The sequence below is a fragment of the Trachinotus anak genome, unplaced genomic scaffold (genome assembly GCF_046630095.1).
Source record: "Trachinotus anak isolate AG129_WGS33_773 ecotype Australia unplaced genomic scaffold, CSIRO_AGI_Tana_v1 ptg000013l, whole genome shotgun sequence".
NCBI classification, from domain to species: domain Eukaryota; kingdom Metazoa; phylum Chordata; class Actinopteri; order Carangiformes; family Carangidae; genus Trachinotus; species Trachinotus anak.
The window spans coordinates 16,770,361-16,783,069 of NW_027273864.1; the positions used below are offsets into that span (position 1 = coordinate 16,770,361).

The following is a 12,709-nucleotide window of genomic DNA, read 5'->3' on the forward strand; positions in this document are numbered from 1 at the left end:
TGATATCTTTAGTTTTAGTGAACAGGACTCTACTGGATGATGTAGCAACCCTATAGGTAAATGTTGTGGCCACCAGTTTTATTTCATCTTTGAGAGATTACGTTTTGTCTGTTACTTTGGTGTGACAGAAGACTCTAACTACTACAATACCCATGAGCCTTCAGCCGTGAGTCTTTGTACTTGTTTTGTCTTTTTTTAAATTCTGTTGCATGGAAGAAATGTGATTTGTGCCCGTGTATACTGATTATTGTGCATGGGGAGAATGACAGTAAAGTCTACATTGTACCTTGAGAAAAATCAAGTCACAGGCAAGAAATCAGAGTGGTAGCTAATTAAAAATTCATCATCATGACAGTTGGAAAGAAAACATAGTGAATAAGTCGCTGAATTCTTCCAAAATTTACATAGAATCCAAAAGTGAATTGATTTAAGCTGCATACTGTGAAATCAGTTTTCTCAACAGTGAAATCTTAAGCCGCCGCCTGTTGTTAGCGGCGCGTGCAATAGAATTTATTATGCTCATGCATTATTCCAAGGTGGTTAACGCCAGCGCTAACAGCCTAAATTAGCTCCTTTTTGTTGTGTTACATTGTTGTAGCAGTTTGTTACCAAGTAAAATCGGATACAAACGTAATCAGATATGAACATAACAATTAAAATGATCTGCATTGATTTGTTCACTGCTATTATTGGATTTATTTTGATGTCACTGCTAGCTAGGTGGTGCAATTGCAGCCTTTCTGCCAGCAGTTTGTAGACATGAGAAGTGTTCACAGGGAACTTGAAACAACATTTTTTTCACATAACTAATTTTATCTTTAAATAATTAAATGCAAAGAAACAGTGATAAACATTTTTGTGTTGCTTCTTCTCTCTGACCCTTTAGTCTCCCATCCTTGTCCCACTGGCATCTGACCTTGTTTAACCATTGATTATTTAGAGAGGAAGTCCTCACCTGAGGCTCTGGTCACTGATGGGTCTACTAAATCCCAACAGCTTGTTAACCAGTTGCAGCATTACTCTCAAGTTGTTTTCAGAAAATGATTTAAATAGCCACAGATTTTACTCTGTGAGATTTAACTTACATAAGATTCATAATTAAATTTCTGTTGAAAGAAGAGAAAATACCTAAACTGCAAATTTCTATTTTCCTGACATTGGCAAGAAAGCAGCTGTCCACTGAAGATTCATCTTGAGTTTCCCTTTAAACCACCTTTATGCTTGATGTCTCTCTGTGTTAGTTTATGTTCTAAAAATGTGGAAATTGATTTTCTAGGCATTGATTGATTGATTTTCTAGACATGTTTCTATGCAAGTCAGAAAGTAAAAGTGTCCCAGAACTATATATAGTTACAGTATATATATATTTATGTATATTTCTTATATTTCTAATTTAGTGCATCAGAGGCCCTTTATTGATCTGTGCATCCTAAGTTCGTTTTTAAAGCCTCTTCAACATCCAGAAGGATGTTTGTGTGGGCTGCAAGGGAATTAGCTGCTGGGGCCACATGTGCTGATACACAGCTGGTTGGTGGTTCTGGCCTTTCTGGTGTGTGTTCACTGGTGGGTGTGATTAATGTGTTGGAGTTGACATTTAACAGAGAGATTGGTAGGAGTGCTGCTGCTGCTGGTGGAATCTTATTCATTAAATATCCAGATACCCAATCCTTTTGTTTGTCAAAGTTTCTGTGTTGTTGCTGGCAGTCCCCCATCATCAGGTGCAGTGGTTGCTGTTATCACTGGTGTTTCTGCTGCTGACTTTGATGCATTTGCAACACACTGTTTCACCGCCTCAGCCTGGGGACTCACTCTAACAAATCCAGCTCATGTTGTGAATGTTTTTGTGCCCAGTAGCAAATGTTGCTACATTACAAAGGAATTGGCACAACGTAAACAAAATGATTAGGATGAAAAGTGGGGAAGGAGCAGCCAGACTTCCATGCCTACGTAGACGATGGTCATCCAGCTGGCTGGAGAATACGCTACATTATGTTTTTATTTTGCACTCCAGTGGAAACTTGTGACTTCAACAATTGGTTTTATTCTTGTTATCTAGGACAGTCTTAACTATCATGTGCATAATATTTCTCTCACAGCAACAAAAAGTAGCTTGACCTTGAATTCGCTTCACTAACAAGCAAACTCATTCATGCCCAACTAGATGTCATATTTCCTCTGAATGACTTTCAGAAGATTTTTTTCTGAATGGAACAGTAACTTTGTCCTAATTTAGATCATTTAACCAGATGATTAAAAATGCCATTACATTTCCACATTCAATCATTAACCATTATTAAGAATTACGAATCTTGCATATATTTTTCAGACAAAACAAATGTAAATATATATCCACTGACCTGAGTCCACTGACATAAACTGATTACAAAGTAGAATTGTATAAAATCAGGTTTTGACCTGTACATTACAGTAACACTGTAATGTACTGGGTGAAAGCTTCTGGTTCAGAACAGTGCAGGATAAGATGGACTCAGACATTTACAGAAAACCTTCATTTTACTGCAGTTCACTGTCTAAACAGTAGCTTCACAAAACAAGATCATCACAACTCCAAGACATGTTTCCAAGGTTTCTGGTTATGAGAGAGGGAGCTGCTGCTTTTCACTCACATTTAAGTGTTTTGATATGAAACATTTTCATCTTCTAGTTGTTGTGCTCAGAGACTGTTAAATTACTCAGCTGTAGATGCATATGTACAGTACACCTCTGCCTCTCACTTTTATTTTACTTAGTTGTTCTATCTGTGACATTGTGACAAATTCTAGTTGCGTTGTGGCTGTCACTGCAGATTTTAAAGGCTATTTACTTACCTAATAATGATGTAGCGCATGGTATATGTTACTTTGCTTTGGAAATATCCTTTCATGGAATTATGATGATGAGTCAACAAAGCTGATTAGGTGGTGTTACTAAAATTTCAGGGCTTACTCTCAACTTTAAAGATGGATGCAGCTTGTGTAAGCTTCTTTTCTGTCGCTGAACTGGTGTAATCAGTGGCAATAAGACAAATGGAAATATTATTTTCTCGAGGAGATATTGTTAATAGGTTAATAAAATGCACAAATCTGAGATACCAGTCAAGTTTTCCTGACTCAGGAAATGTCTGGATCACTAAAGGCCTTTTTATTGTGTTGGTTTTAGTGTAGAAGTACATTTTTTATTCATTTAAGACATTTTAAAACAATATTTATTCATTTTAAATGAGAGCCAAAGAAGTTATTCTCTGATTTACAGAGTATGGTTGTATCTCTTTGATGGCATTAAGTTTTGTTAAATAAGTTTTTGTTTAATGAAGCACATTTTTATAATTTGTGTTGTGATACTTGCACTGCTAAAATCACTGCATACTTCTGTGAAACACACACACACACATACACACACACACACACACACACACACACACACACACACACACACACACACACACACATATCTTTTTCATTTGTCTGTGTTGTGTGACAATCAGCCTTTGATGTTTATCCACAGGATAATGCACTGGGGCAGGCGCATCGAGCAGGAGATTGACAGAGTCTTTCAGCAAATCACTGGCGCTCAGCAGTTGAAAGGGGTGAGTGTGTAGCTCTCTTCTTTTTTTTATAATGTGTAGGTCTTAATCATCATGGTGCCGCTTAAACTCAATTAGAAATGCACTGAGCAGAGAGGTCAATGTGCAAAATAGCCGTAAATCCATTTAGTTTAAGAGCTAAAGCTAAATAGGTGCATAACACAAGAAAACAATCACAGTCTGCCTTTTAGACACCACTTTGTTTCTTCTTTCATGATTTTCTGGGACACCTTGCAGAGTGATGAACAGCCAATAACATAATGTTTTTGTTTTCTCAGGACAGACATAAAACTCTCTCTGATAGTGCTTATATTCAGCAGATTTCAGAATGTATCCTCTGCTTTTTAGATGTCGGAGCCAAGTTTTGCTGGCACTTCTATTGTTTGCAATAATTATCAATCTTGAACACATTGTATGATTCCTTTGAAGTGAAAGAGATGCCTGAACACACGCCAGCAGTGGTTAGATTTAGAATATCTAGTATTATGTTTCATGAAGTCATGAGTTTAACAACTTGAACTTTCATGAATATTAATTCAGACCTTTCACAAGCTTATCATGTAATTCCTGTGTTGCGTGTTAGTGGTAGAACATGTCATCTGTCCCTGTTTTCATGCACATGACAGGTATCTGTCATCATGCTCTCAGTTAGAAGTCATTACATGTTCACATCTGGTGCATTTTTACATTAGGTTTTACATTACATACAGTAAGGTAATCTGATTCCTGCTGCTATGCATTAACCTGATTTTAAGACTGTAATTAGATTTCTAACAGGACATGGTTTTAGAAAGATGTTTCTGTTAAAAACTGTTAAAGAATAAGGCTGGTGATATTCTATATTTTTCATACTGTTGATAAATCTCATGAAAAGATAAAATACAACATACACTTGTTGGTCTGTCTCAATATTTCGCCACTTCCCCTGCCTGTCTGTGCCTCACAGCTCCCAGTCCATTGGTTCCAACCTAAAAACAGGTCATGAATACTTTGATTTTTTTTAAAAAAAGGGGGGAATAATTATCCAAAAACAGCTGCGCACAGTTGTTTTTCAGAAAGCAAAATGCACTTGAAATAATGCATTTGTGGGGACTATTTTCAACCACAGATTTAATGTGCTAGCAAGAATTTACAGACTATGTATGTGAGTCTAAATAAAATACATTGCCCATGTTCATTGTAATGACAGAGCTTGTCACCCTGTGCAACCATGTATTTCATATATGTGTTTTTAACAGTTTATTGGCAACAGTGGTTCTCTGTGGCACTAAGGAACTATATCAGGTTTATTAGGATCAATTTGTTGTTAGTTTTGATTGTTTTATGGCATTTGTTGACCAGTAGGGATGTTGAGCACTTTTCATTTTCTGGTGTATTGTAGACAAAATGATTTAGTCAAGAAAATAATTGGCAGATTAATTGGTAATGAAAATAATCACAAGCTGCAGCCCCAAAATAATTAAATCCAAAGTCTGAAACTAACTGAATTGATCTTGAAAAATTGAACCACAAAATAAACGTTTCCACCAAATCTACTGAGAACTGGGGTTTTAGAGTTATCTAATATACTGCATGTAAACGTCCAATTTCCTGTTTTCTCTCACATCTGGTTTCTTGTGTACATGTAAACATTGTTGTCCATTGTTGGGAATACATTTTTCACTCGTCAGAACATCATCATTTACCTGTCATGTACAACAAGTTATCAGGGTTATTTCACTTCTTCGCTGTAGCATGTGGCTTGGAGTAAGGGTTGTCCCTGAAAAGGCAAATGCCAAAAATCAGGACCAAAGATCATCTGCAGGGGGCAAGAGAGCTGTGCTCTGGGAAGATGTGTGGGGGCGTTCCCTCAGCAGAGAGCGGCGGCACGTGTCCTCTCTGTTTGTGCCACAGCAGAGCAGATGGTCAGCCTGCAGCCTGCAGTAATGCCTTGATGTGAAACTCACTTGTTCATTCGATCCTCATTAATCCGTCCATGCTCTTAAACCACTCTGGTTCTGTTAAGACATTGTTCTGATCTGCCTGGAATGCTACATGCAATCTTCTTTTGTCGAGGAAACGCTTGAAATTTAAATTAAATGTCCTTTTCTATTCCTCAACTATAATGATAATCTTGTTGGTCGCTGTGATCCAGCCCATGCTCGACATTTTTTTTTTCTTTTTTACCACTTAGGCTGCTAATGCTAGGGCTAGTAAAAACCATTCAAAACCCCCCTTAACTGAAGAGTCTGCAGCCATGCTAGTGGCTCTGCGTGACTCAGGCACAGTTTTGCTTTAGGCTAAATGCTAACGTCAGCATGCTAACATGCTCACAATGACAATGTTAACAAGCTGATGATAAGCAGGTATGACATTTACCATGTTCACTATCTTAATTTCGTCTGTTAACATGGGAGCCTATTAATATTCTTTTAACAAACATTAAACCTCTTATTGTGTTTGGGTCAAATTTGATCTGTTTCAAGTTAAAATATTTCATGAATATTATCCAGTTTTTTTTTAACAATAACCCTGACCCCTAACCTTGTGTAGACCTTTTACATTGAGAACCATACGAACAATAACCTTTAGTAGTTTTGATAGTTCCCACAATAGCCCATGTCATATTAAGTGAATACAAAGCTGTGGAGCATCTTTTTCAGGTTACTCTTCACATCTGTGCGGTGTGGGCCTGTAAAGCATCTGGTCGACACAACTTGAGGGTTGTCTTCAAGTTCAATTTGTGAAGTCCATTCATAGGTCGAGGTCTGTCACAGCGCCAAATGTATTTATCCAGGTCACTGTCTTCCCTCCTGACCTGTTGTCATCATCTCGATGACATCTTTCCTTATGGGAGAGAGCCTGATGGGCTAAAACACATAAGATACTGAGCCTTTGATTTATTATTTATTTTTTTATTTTTTTTAGATTTTGGAGATCAAGGCATTAAAATTATTATTTAGTTATCCTGTTTGTGATGAAACATGTCCTTATTGTGTGGAAACTTACATGCACTACAGCACCTGATGTCTTTGCACTTGCAGAAAATCTCAGTCAATAGTTTGACTTTAAAGGTGTGTCAATCATATACAAAAATGTAGACTGGTAATCTTAAATATCACACCAGCAATGGTAATGAAAATGGTATGATAACACAAATTTACCATTAAATTTTAAGCCATCTATTAAAAGTCAATGTCTGTTTCTTCATCCCAGTGCAACTTCTGCATGATTCCTAAGTACTAAATTACAATTTCTTGCCGTTTGTTTTTTGCCGTCAGTCAGTTGGCTTACGCAGTTGTTATGTTATTTATTCTGAGTTTTAAAGTTGGAATGAGCTTGAAACAAAAGTAAGGAAAATTATTACAGAGGTTTACTCCATGTAGCTTTATCTGCTTTCAGTCTAATGTCATTCCCAGATGCCTCCTGATGACCTCAAAGCTCTGGTGTAAGGCATCAGAAGGAATAGTTTGCAAGGCCATATTTCAGGTCCTCTGAAGTTAACTGTGATGTGTTTTCATGTGTGGTCTAATTTAACTCCAGGCCCTCTGGAGAAGAGCATTAGGAGCATCATCTGGCTGAATCTGGCTCTTTCAGTTTGCAGTAAGCTTTAGACCCAAGGACAGAGAGCTATTTTCCCAGTCATGGAGTGTTTCATGTAGTCAGCTGTATGGATTCAAATGGGTTTGTAAATAGACAAAACATGTCATCTCCTTGGTTGTTTTTATTTTCATTGGAAAATAAAATAAACCTGGATCTAAGGTGCAATCAGCTCCTTATATGAAGCAATATCACAGGCTGCTGCACTTCATGTATCACATCTGGCAGGATTTTTAAGGTGGTCTAAACCTGATAATCTTCTCACACTGACTTAATTGCACAGCAGTCATGCTTTGGCTCTGTGTTGTTGTGTGGTTGTTACAGACCACAGAAAACATCTTTTATTATTACATGAGTGTGTTTTTTTCATGTATTAGTCACATGAGTCTATGTCGTCTCTGATTTCAAAATGCGCTCTTTTGAGAAATGTCATATTTTGATTCTGCAATAACCAGCTTGTTCTTGTATGTTACGAAGTCGAAGTAAAGTTAGGATACTTTTACTTTATGGCCAAAAGAATGCCTGTCTCACGGTGTCAGTGTCTTTTAGGAATAAAACTGATTCCTCAGTGAAAACTATTCCAAAGACAACAGACATTGTGTGTGGATAGATTACATGAAAGGAGCCATATTTAGATTTGGATTGAACACACAAACACAACAACAGACTGTTCCCCTGTGTCGGTATTTAAATATAAAAAGGATTTGCTTTTGCAAATTCATGAGCTTTGAATTATAAGGCTGTGTCTGCTTTCAGGAATGCTCTCTGAGATGTTGAGATTCAGATCTTCCATTTTTGCATCTATTTTCTTAAGTGTTTCTTTCTTTATTTTACAGAATACGGGCTTATCAAGTAACATCACTCAGATTCTGCCCATAACAATCAACTGCATTAACAACAACACAGCTTTGTGCCAAGTCAGCTTTGACAATAAAAGTCAAAGGTTACAAATTGTCAATATAAAGACATTAGGTCAGCAGAAACAGGCCTTACAGAGCGACTGTGAAGGCTGTTATTGCTCTTATGCTTTTGACATTGTCCATTAAAAATTTACAGATATACAATGAAGAAAGAAGACGATTTAGTCTGGTAAAGAATCAGCCTCGGAAGATTGTGGAGAAGGTGGCTTCAGACATAGAGAAACTCCTGGCTAAGAAGCGTAAAGCCCTTGATGTAAGTATATCTTTTTAAAGACAAACATGAAACACTGTATTTACACCACTGACTCTGCTAATCAACGGTATGTGCTGCTTATTTCGTTTTCTGTTTTTGACAGAAGTGAAGTGAAGTCTCACAGAATTAAATTGTAGCGTTGAGTGATAAAGTAAAGCAAAGCTTATTTCCGATTTAATGTTTACATTTAATATAGTTCCATTTAATAACAATGCAGAATTACATCTATACATCTTATTTTTGTATTTTATTTCACAGTACAAAATTCTTGTAAGAGACACCAGGCGTTAGCTCTGTTGGAGATCAATTCCGTGAAAATGAGAATCTGATTTGTTTCTTCATCAGGAAAGCTCTGTATGAGCTTGCTGACAAAATCAAAGCAACTTTCTTGCAACAATAAGATATAGTAAAGATATAGCCTTAGGATTTAAACACACGTTTACATTGATTCATGCTTCCTTTCATTGTTGTTTGTTTCCACTCAGCAACATCTCAGCTGCAGATAATACACAGTATATCCAGTAGATCATTTTTCTGTTGTTTTAATGCCTGGTTTTAAACCGAGTAGATACACTGTCTGCAAAATTGAACCAAAATACTTGACAATGGCAGAAGTATTTGAAACACAGCTTTCCCGATGTTGTCAGAACAGCTCTAGTGTGGCACAAAGTGCAGATTGAATGCAGAAAATGTGATTTGCAAATACTAGTAAACCCAGGTCTGTCTCAGAGGAACCCTCAATGTTTTGTAGTGTTCATCCCTACTTAGACAAGACATGTCATTGAACTCGCTCCTCTAACATTTCCCTCTTTTCAACATTTAGAGGTTAGCCAGTGAAGCAGAACGGCTCCAGCGAGAGCATCTATGGCAGGACGGGATCAAGGTAAGACTTGAAAACCGTAAATACAACTAGAGTGGTAACTCTGCCGAGGGTAGCGACATACAGCACAGTCCTTAATCTAATAACTATTATTGACATTTCTTATTGCTGTGTTCCATGTAAACTGTTTTCAAACCCCATAAAATCCATTTGTCTATGTTATGCTGACACTTATCAAAAAGCCCAGACAGTTTAAGAGTTTTTCGTTGCAGTGTTTTTGTGCCATTGCATCTGTTAGTGCAGATGTTACATCTGTTAGTGTTTATTTGTTGATTGGTCCTGTCTGTGGCACTATTTTGACTCAGAGTTTCTTCAACACATTTTGCTTTTTTCATGTCTGTAGTGGATCTGAACGTAAGGTAACACAGTTTGGTTGCCAATTGGAAAATATCAAGGACGTAGAATCATGTTGTTTTGTAATCTTTTATGCATAGCTGTTTTAAATTCACCATCATGTTTTAATATAGACTGTACTATAGTAACTGACACATCTCCTGTAGATATACAACAGTGCCCTGGGTTTGCAACAATTGTAATTATTTTTCATATTATTTTTATTAAGGATTTTGTCTGATTATCCTGAGCAAATTGTGTTGTAGAATAATTTTTAAATAAAGAAATAATAATAATAATCATATTAATCTATATTACACTGTCAGTCAAAAGATGTGAATTTAGATGGGTTTGTCTCTGAGCGCTGTGACACTGAACAGGACGACCTGCGAGTAAAAGAACATTTACACCAGTTAGCAAAGCATATCCCTCAGCGTTCAGCTGGGTGAAACAGATGACTGAGTGCACTCAGCCGTGCAGGTCTGTTGAGTCCTACACACACTGGCATTCCACTTTTCCACTCGGTCTGCTTCATACGCCCAACAAAATGAGACAGGGTTAACCTCATCCTCTCACATGGCCTCTCACATCCTTCTCTGAGGCACTGAATCCCTCCGCCCCCAACCCCTCATCATTTTAGAGGACTACACTCGTAGTTTTTCATGTTTTATCTCCTTCTTTGAAAACTGTGTACACTTCATAACACTGTTGATCATTATCTAAAGCATGCTATAAGCTTTTAGATTGATTTCCTTCGTTCCAGTGATCGGTTGGTATCAATTATTTTCTGTATGATATGAAAATTAACTTAAAAACTCTTCATTCAAAACTTTTCATTCTATGTCGATTTCTTCACAAATAAAATTACCTCAATTAAAGATAAAATCACAACGGCTATTAAATGAACACTGCGGTGAGATTGTATTGTCAACTGCTGTTTCCAAGGCCAAGGATTAACTTTCAATCCAAACATTGCTCGCAGAATAAAGTGATACATCTTATCATATTAAACAGGTGGAATATTTGATAGAGGACTGAAGCAGTTCTTACGGGCTCAGATCTAAAGAAACAGAGCTCTGAGGAGAAGTTCCCATAGAGGATGACAAATGTCACTTCTTTGGACTCACTGATAAAGAGTACTGGCTGATAATGTCTGGATGTGTCAGAGCTGTACTCTGCTGTGAGCAGGAGACCTGTATAAAAAGACAAACAGAGAAAGTTGTCATGTTTATCTGAGTTGTAATATAGGCTAAGGTCCTCTTTGGAGAAATGATTTGTTAATCAGAACAGGCCAAAAATAGAAACATATCAGCCTTTGAATAGATGTCACGCTTATTCTGAAGTATGTTGAGTCTCTGCAAAAACTAAGACTAACAGATGGCGATGCTGTGCCCGGGCCTTACAGCCTGTCTACTGATTCATAATGTGACAGTACAGAGTGGAAAACAATGGCAAACATTTGGTGGTTACAGCTTTGCAAATGGGACAATTTGCTGCCTTGTATCATTATGTTCTTATGTCCTGTCACTGCGCTACATGGTATGCAGGACATTATGTCCTCATGCTGGCATCTGTTACTCTTCATAGTAGAAACTTAATACCTACACCACAGGTATGAAGTAGATGATCTGATTAGATTTTGGAGCACCTTTAACCATTAGCATAGTAAGGAGGTAACACAGATTTCCCAGGAGCAGTCGCGCACTCATTAACACTTTAAGCTAACAACTTCAGAATGACAACAGATATGCAGTATGCAAAAACAAATATGTTGGCTCAATTAGGATTAAACAGATTTTTCTTGTGAACACGATAACTTAAGAAGGATACAAACTTTATACTTACACCACAGGTACCCCCTTATGAAGGCGATTGTAATTTTGGTGTGTCTGGCTGCATGAATTTGGATATTAATGAGGTATAACAGATTCTTTTAAATTTCTGTTAGCATTCTTGATGAGAAACTGCTTTTGATGAGCATTTGTCGTAAATCTTTCAGAGACTGAATGACGCATTTAATGGACACTGTAGACTACACCTGCCAGTGCTGCTATTTGAGTGAGAGCTATGCATGAACCCACTGGTCTACAGTATCTTGCTGAGAATCAACACATTAGTAGACCTGGTTATTGTGAGACAATGAGCTGTGATGCACGGTCGGAACTCCTCTTTGTGTGATGCAGTTCAAGCAACATGTGTTTGTTTGTCTCCCACTCTTTTGAAATGTTATCACCGTTACCCTTGACCAGTATAAAGTCAGGTTAGACTTTCAGTAAAGGTTTGTTGTTCTGATGTTATTTCTGGGTTTGATGCTGGTGTAATCCACAATATCCTGTCAGCTACAGATTACTGTTCTGTAATGAACTCACATTTGACACCTGTAAAATTATAATGAAATGCATTTTATAATAGGATTTTTGCAAAGGCGAAACCTAACCTCTACATTCCATTAATCCATCATAGGTTTTGACTGCAAAGATTCATGTTAATGTATCATCATTTGTGAATAGATCTGGTTATCCTGAAATAAAATGTGCATTATGTCCATATTTGATGCTTATAAGGTAAATGAAAGAAAAAGAAAGTGCAGTTTTGGGGATTGATAGTGAGGACTGTTATAATTAATTAAAATAATCTTTATTTAGATGCAACCCTGAATTTGTGCCCTCCGTGTATCTAGTAGGTGAAGTGTCCTACATAGAAGTGATTATCTGTCCTAATATTGTTTCATGGTTGTCATATCTGCGTCTGTTTTCCACCAGGAGCTGGACATGGCTTATTATGACTCCAAGGCTGAGCTGGATTATGTGAGTAAGGGACAAATAACCTGATTCCTCAGCTTTTTTATACTCATTGAGGCATCAAGCAGAATGTTTATATAGCATAATGTTTAATGTTTAATATATATATTTTATTTTATTTATATTTTTTTGATTGATTGAAATTCATTTTTAAAAGGCAAAAGGCAATTTCAGGCAATGAAATACATGTGAAATGTCTTCTCTTGTTGTCATTTAGTATTCCATGGATGGAGAGGGAGAGGTGGAAAATCCTTCACATATCAAGCTGGAGTTTGTTTATGATCCAAACTTCAAAAACAATGTAAACTATTCATACACAGCCGTTCAGATTCCCACAGATATTTATAAAGGAGGCAAGTG

General features: G+C 37.1%; 1 protein-coding gene across 2 annotated transcripts in view; it reads left to right on the forward strand.

Moving 5' to 3' along the window:
• The window catches only part of LOC139631011 (voltage-dependent calcium channel subunit alpha-2/delta-2-like), a 38,351-nt gene that overhangs the window by 5,786 nt on the left and 19,856 nt on the right, over nt 1-12,709 (forward strand). For both annotated transcript variants that reach the window (XR_011693266.1, XM_071494926.1), the window contains exons 2-6: nt 3,505-3,586; nt 8,219-8,335; nt 9,159-9,218; nt 12,311-12,355; nt 12,567-12,702. Coding sequence is in view for 1 of the 2 variants with exons in the window: in XM_071494926.1 (XP_071351027.1) it covers nt 3,505-3,586; nt 8,219-8,335; nt 9,159-9,218; nt 12,311-12,355; nt 12,567-12,702 (440 nt within the window). In the remaining variant the exon portion in view is untranslated. The remainder of the gene's footprint in view (nt 1-3,504; nt 3,587-8,218; nt 8,336-9,158; nt 9,219-12,310; nt 12,356-12,566; nt 12,703-12,709) is intronic.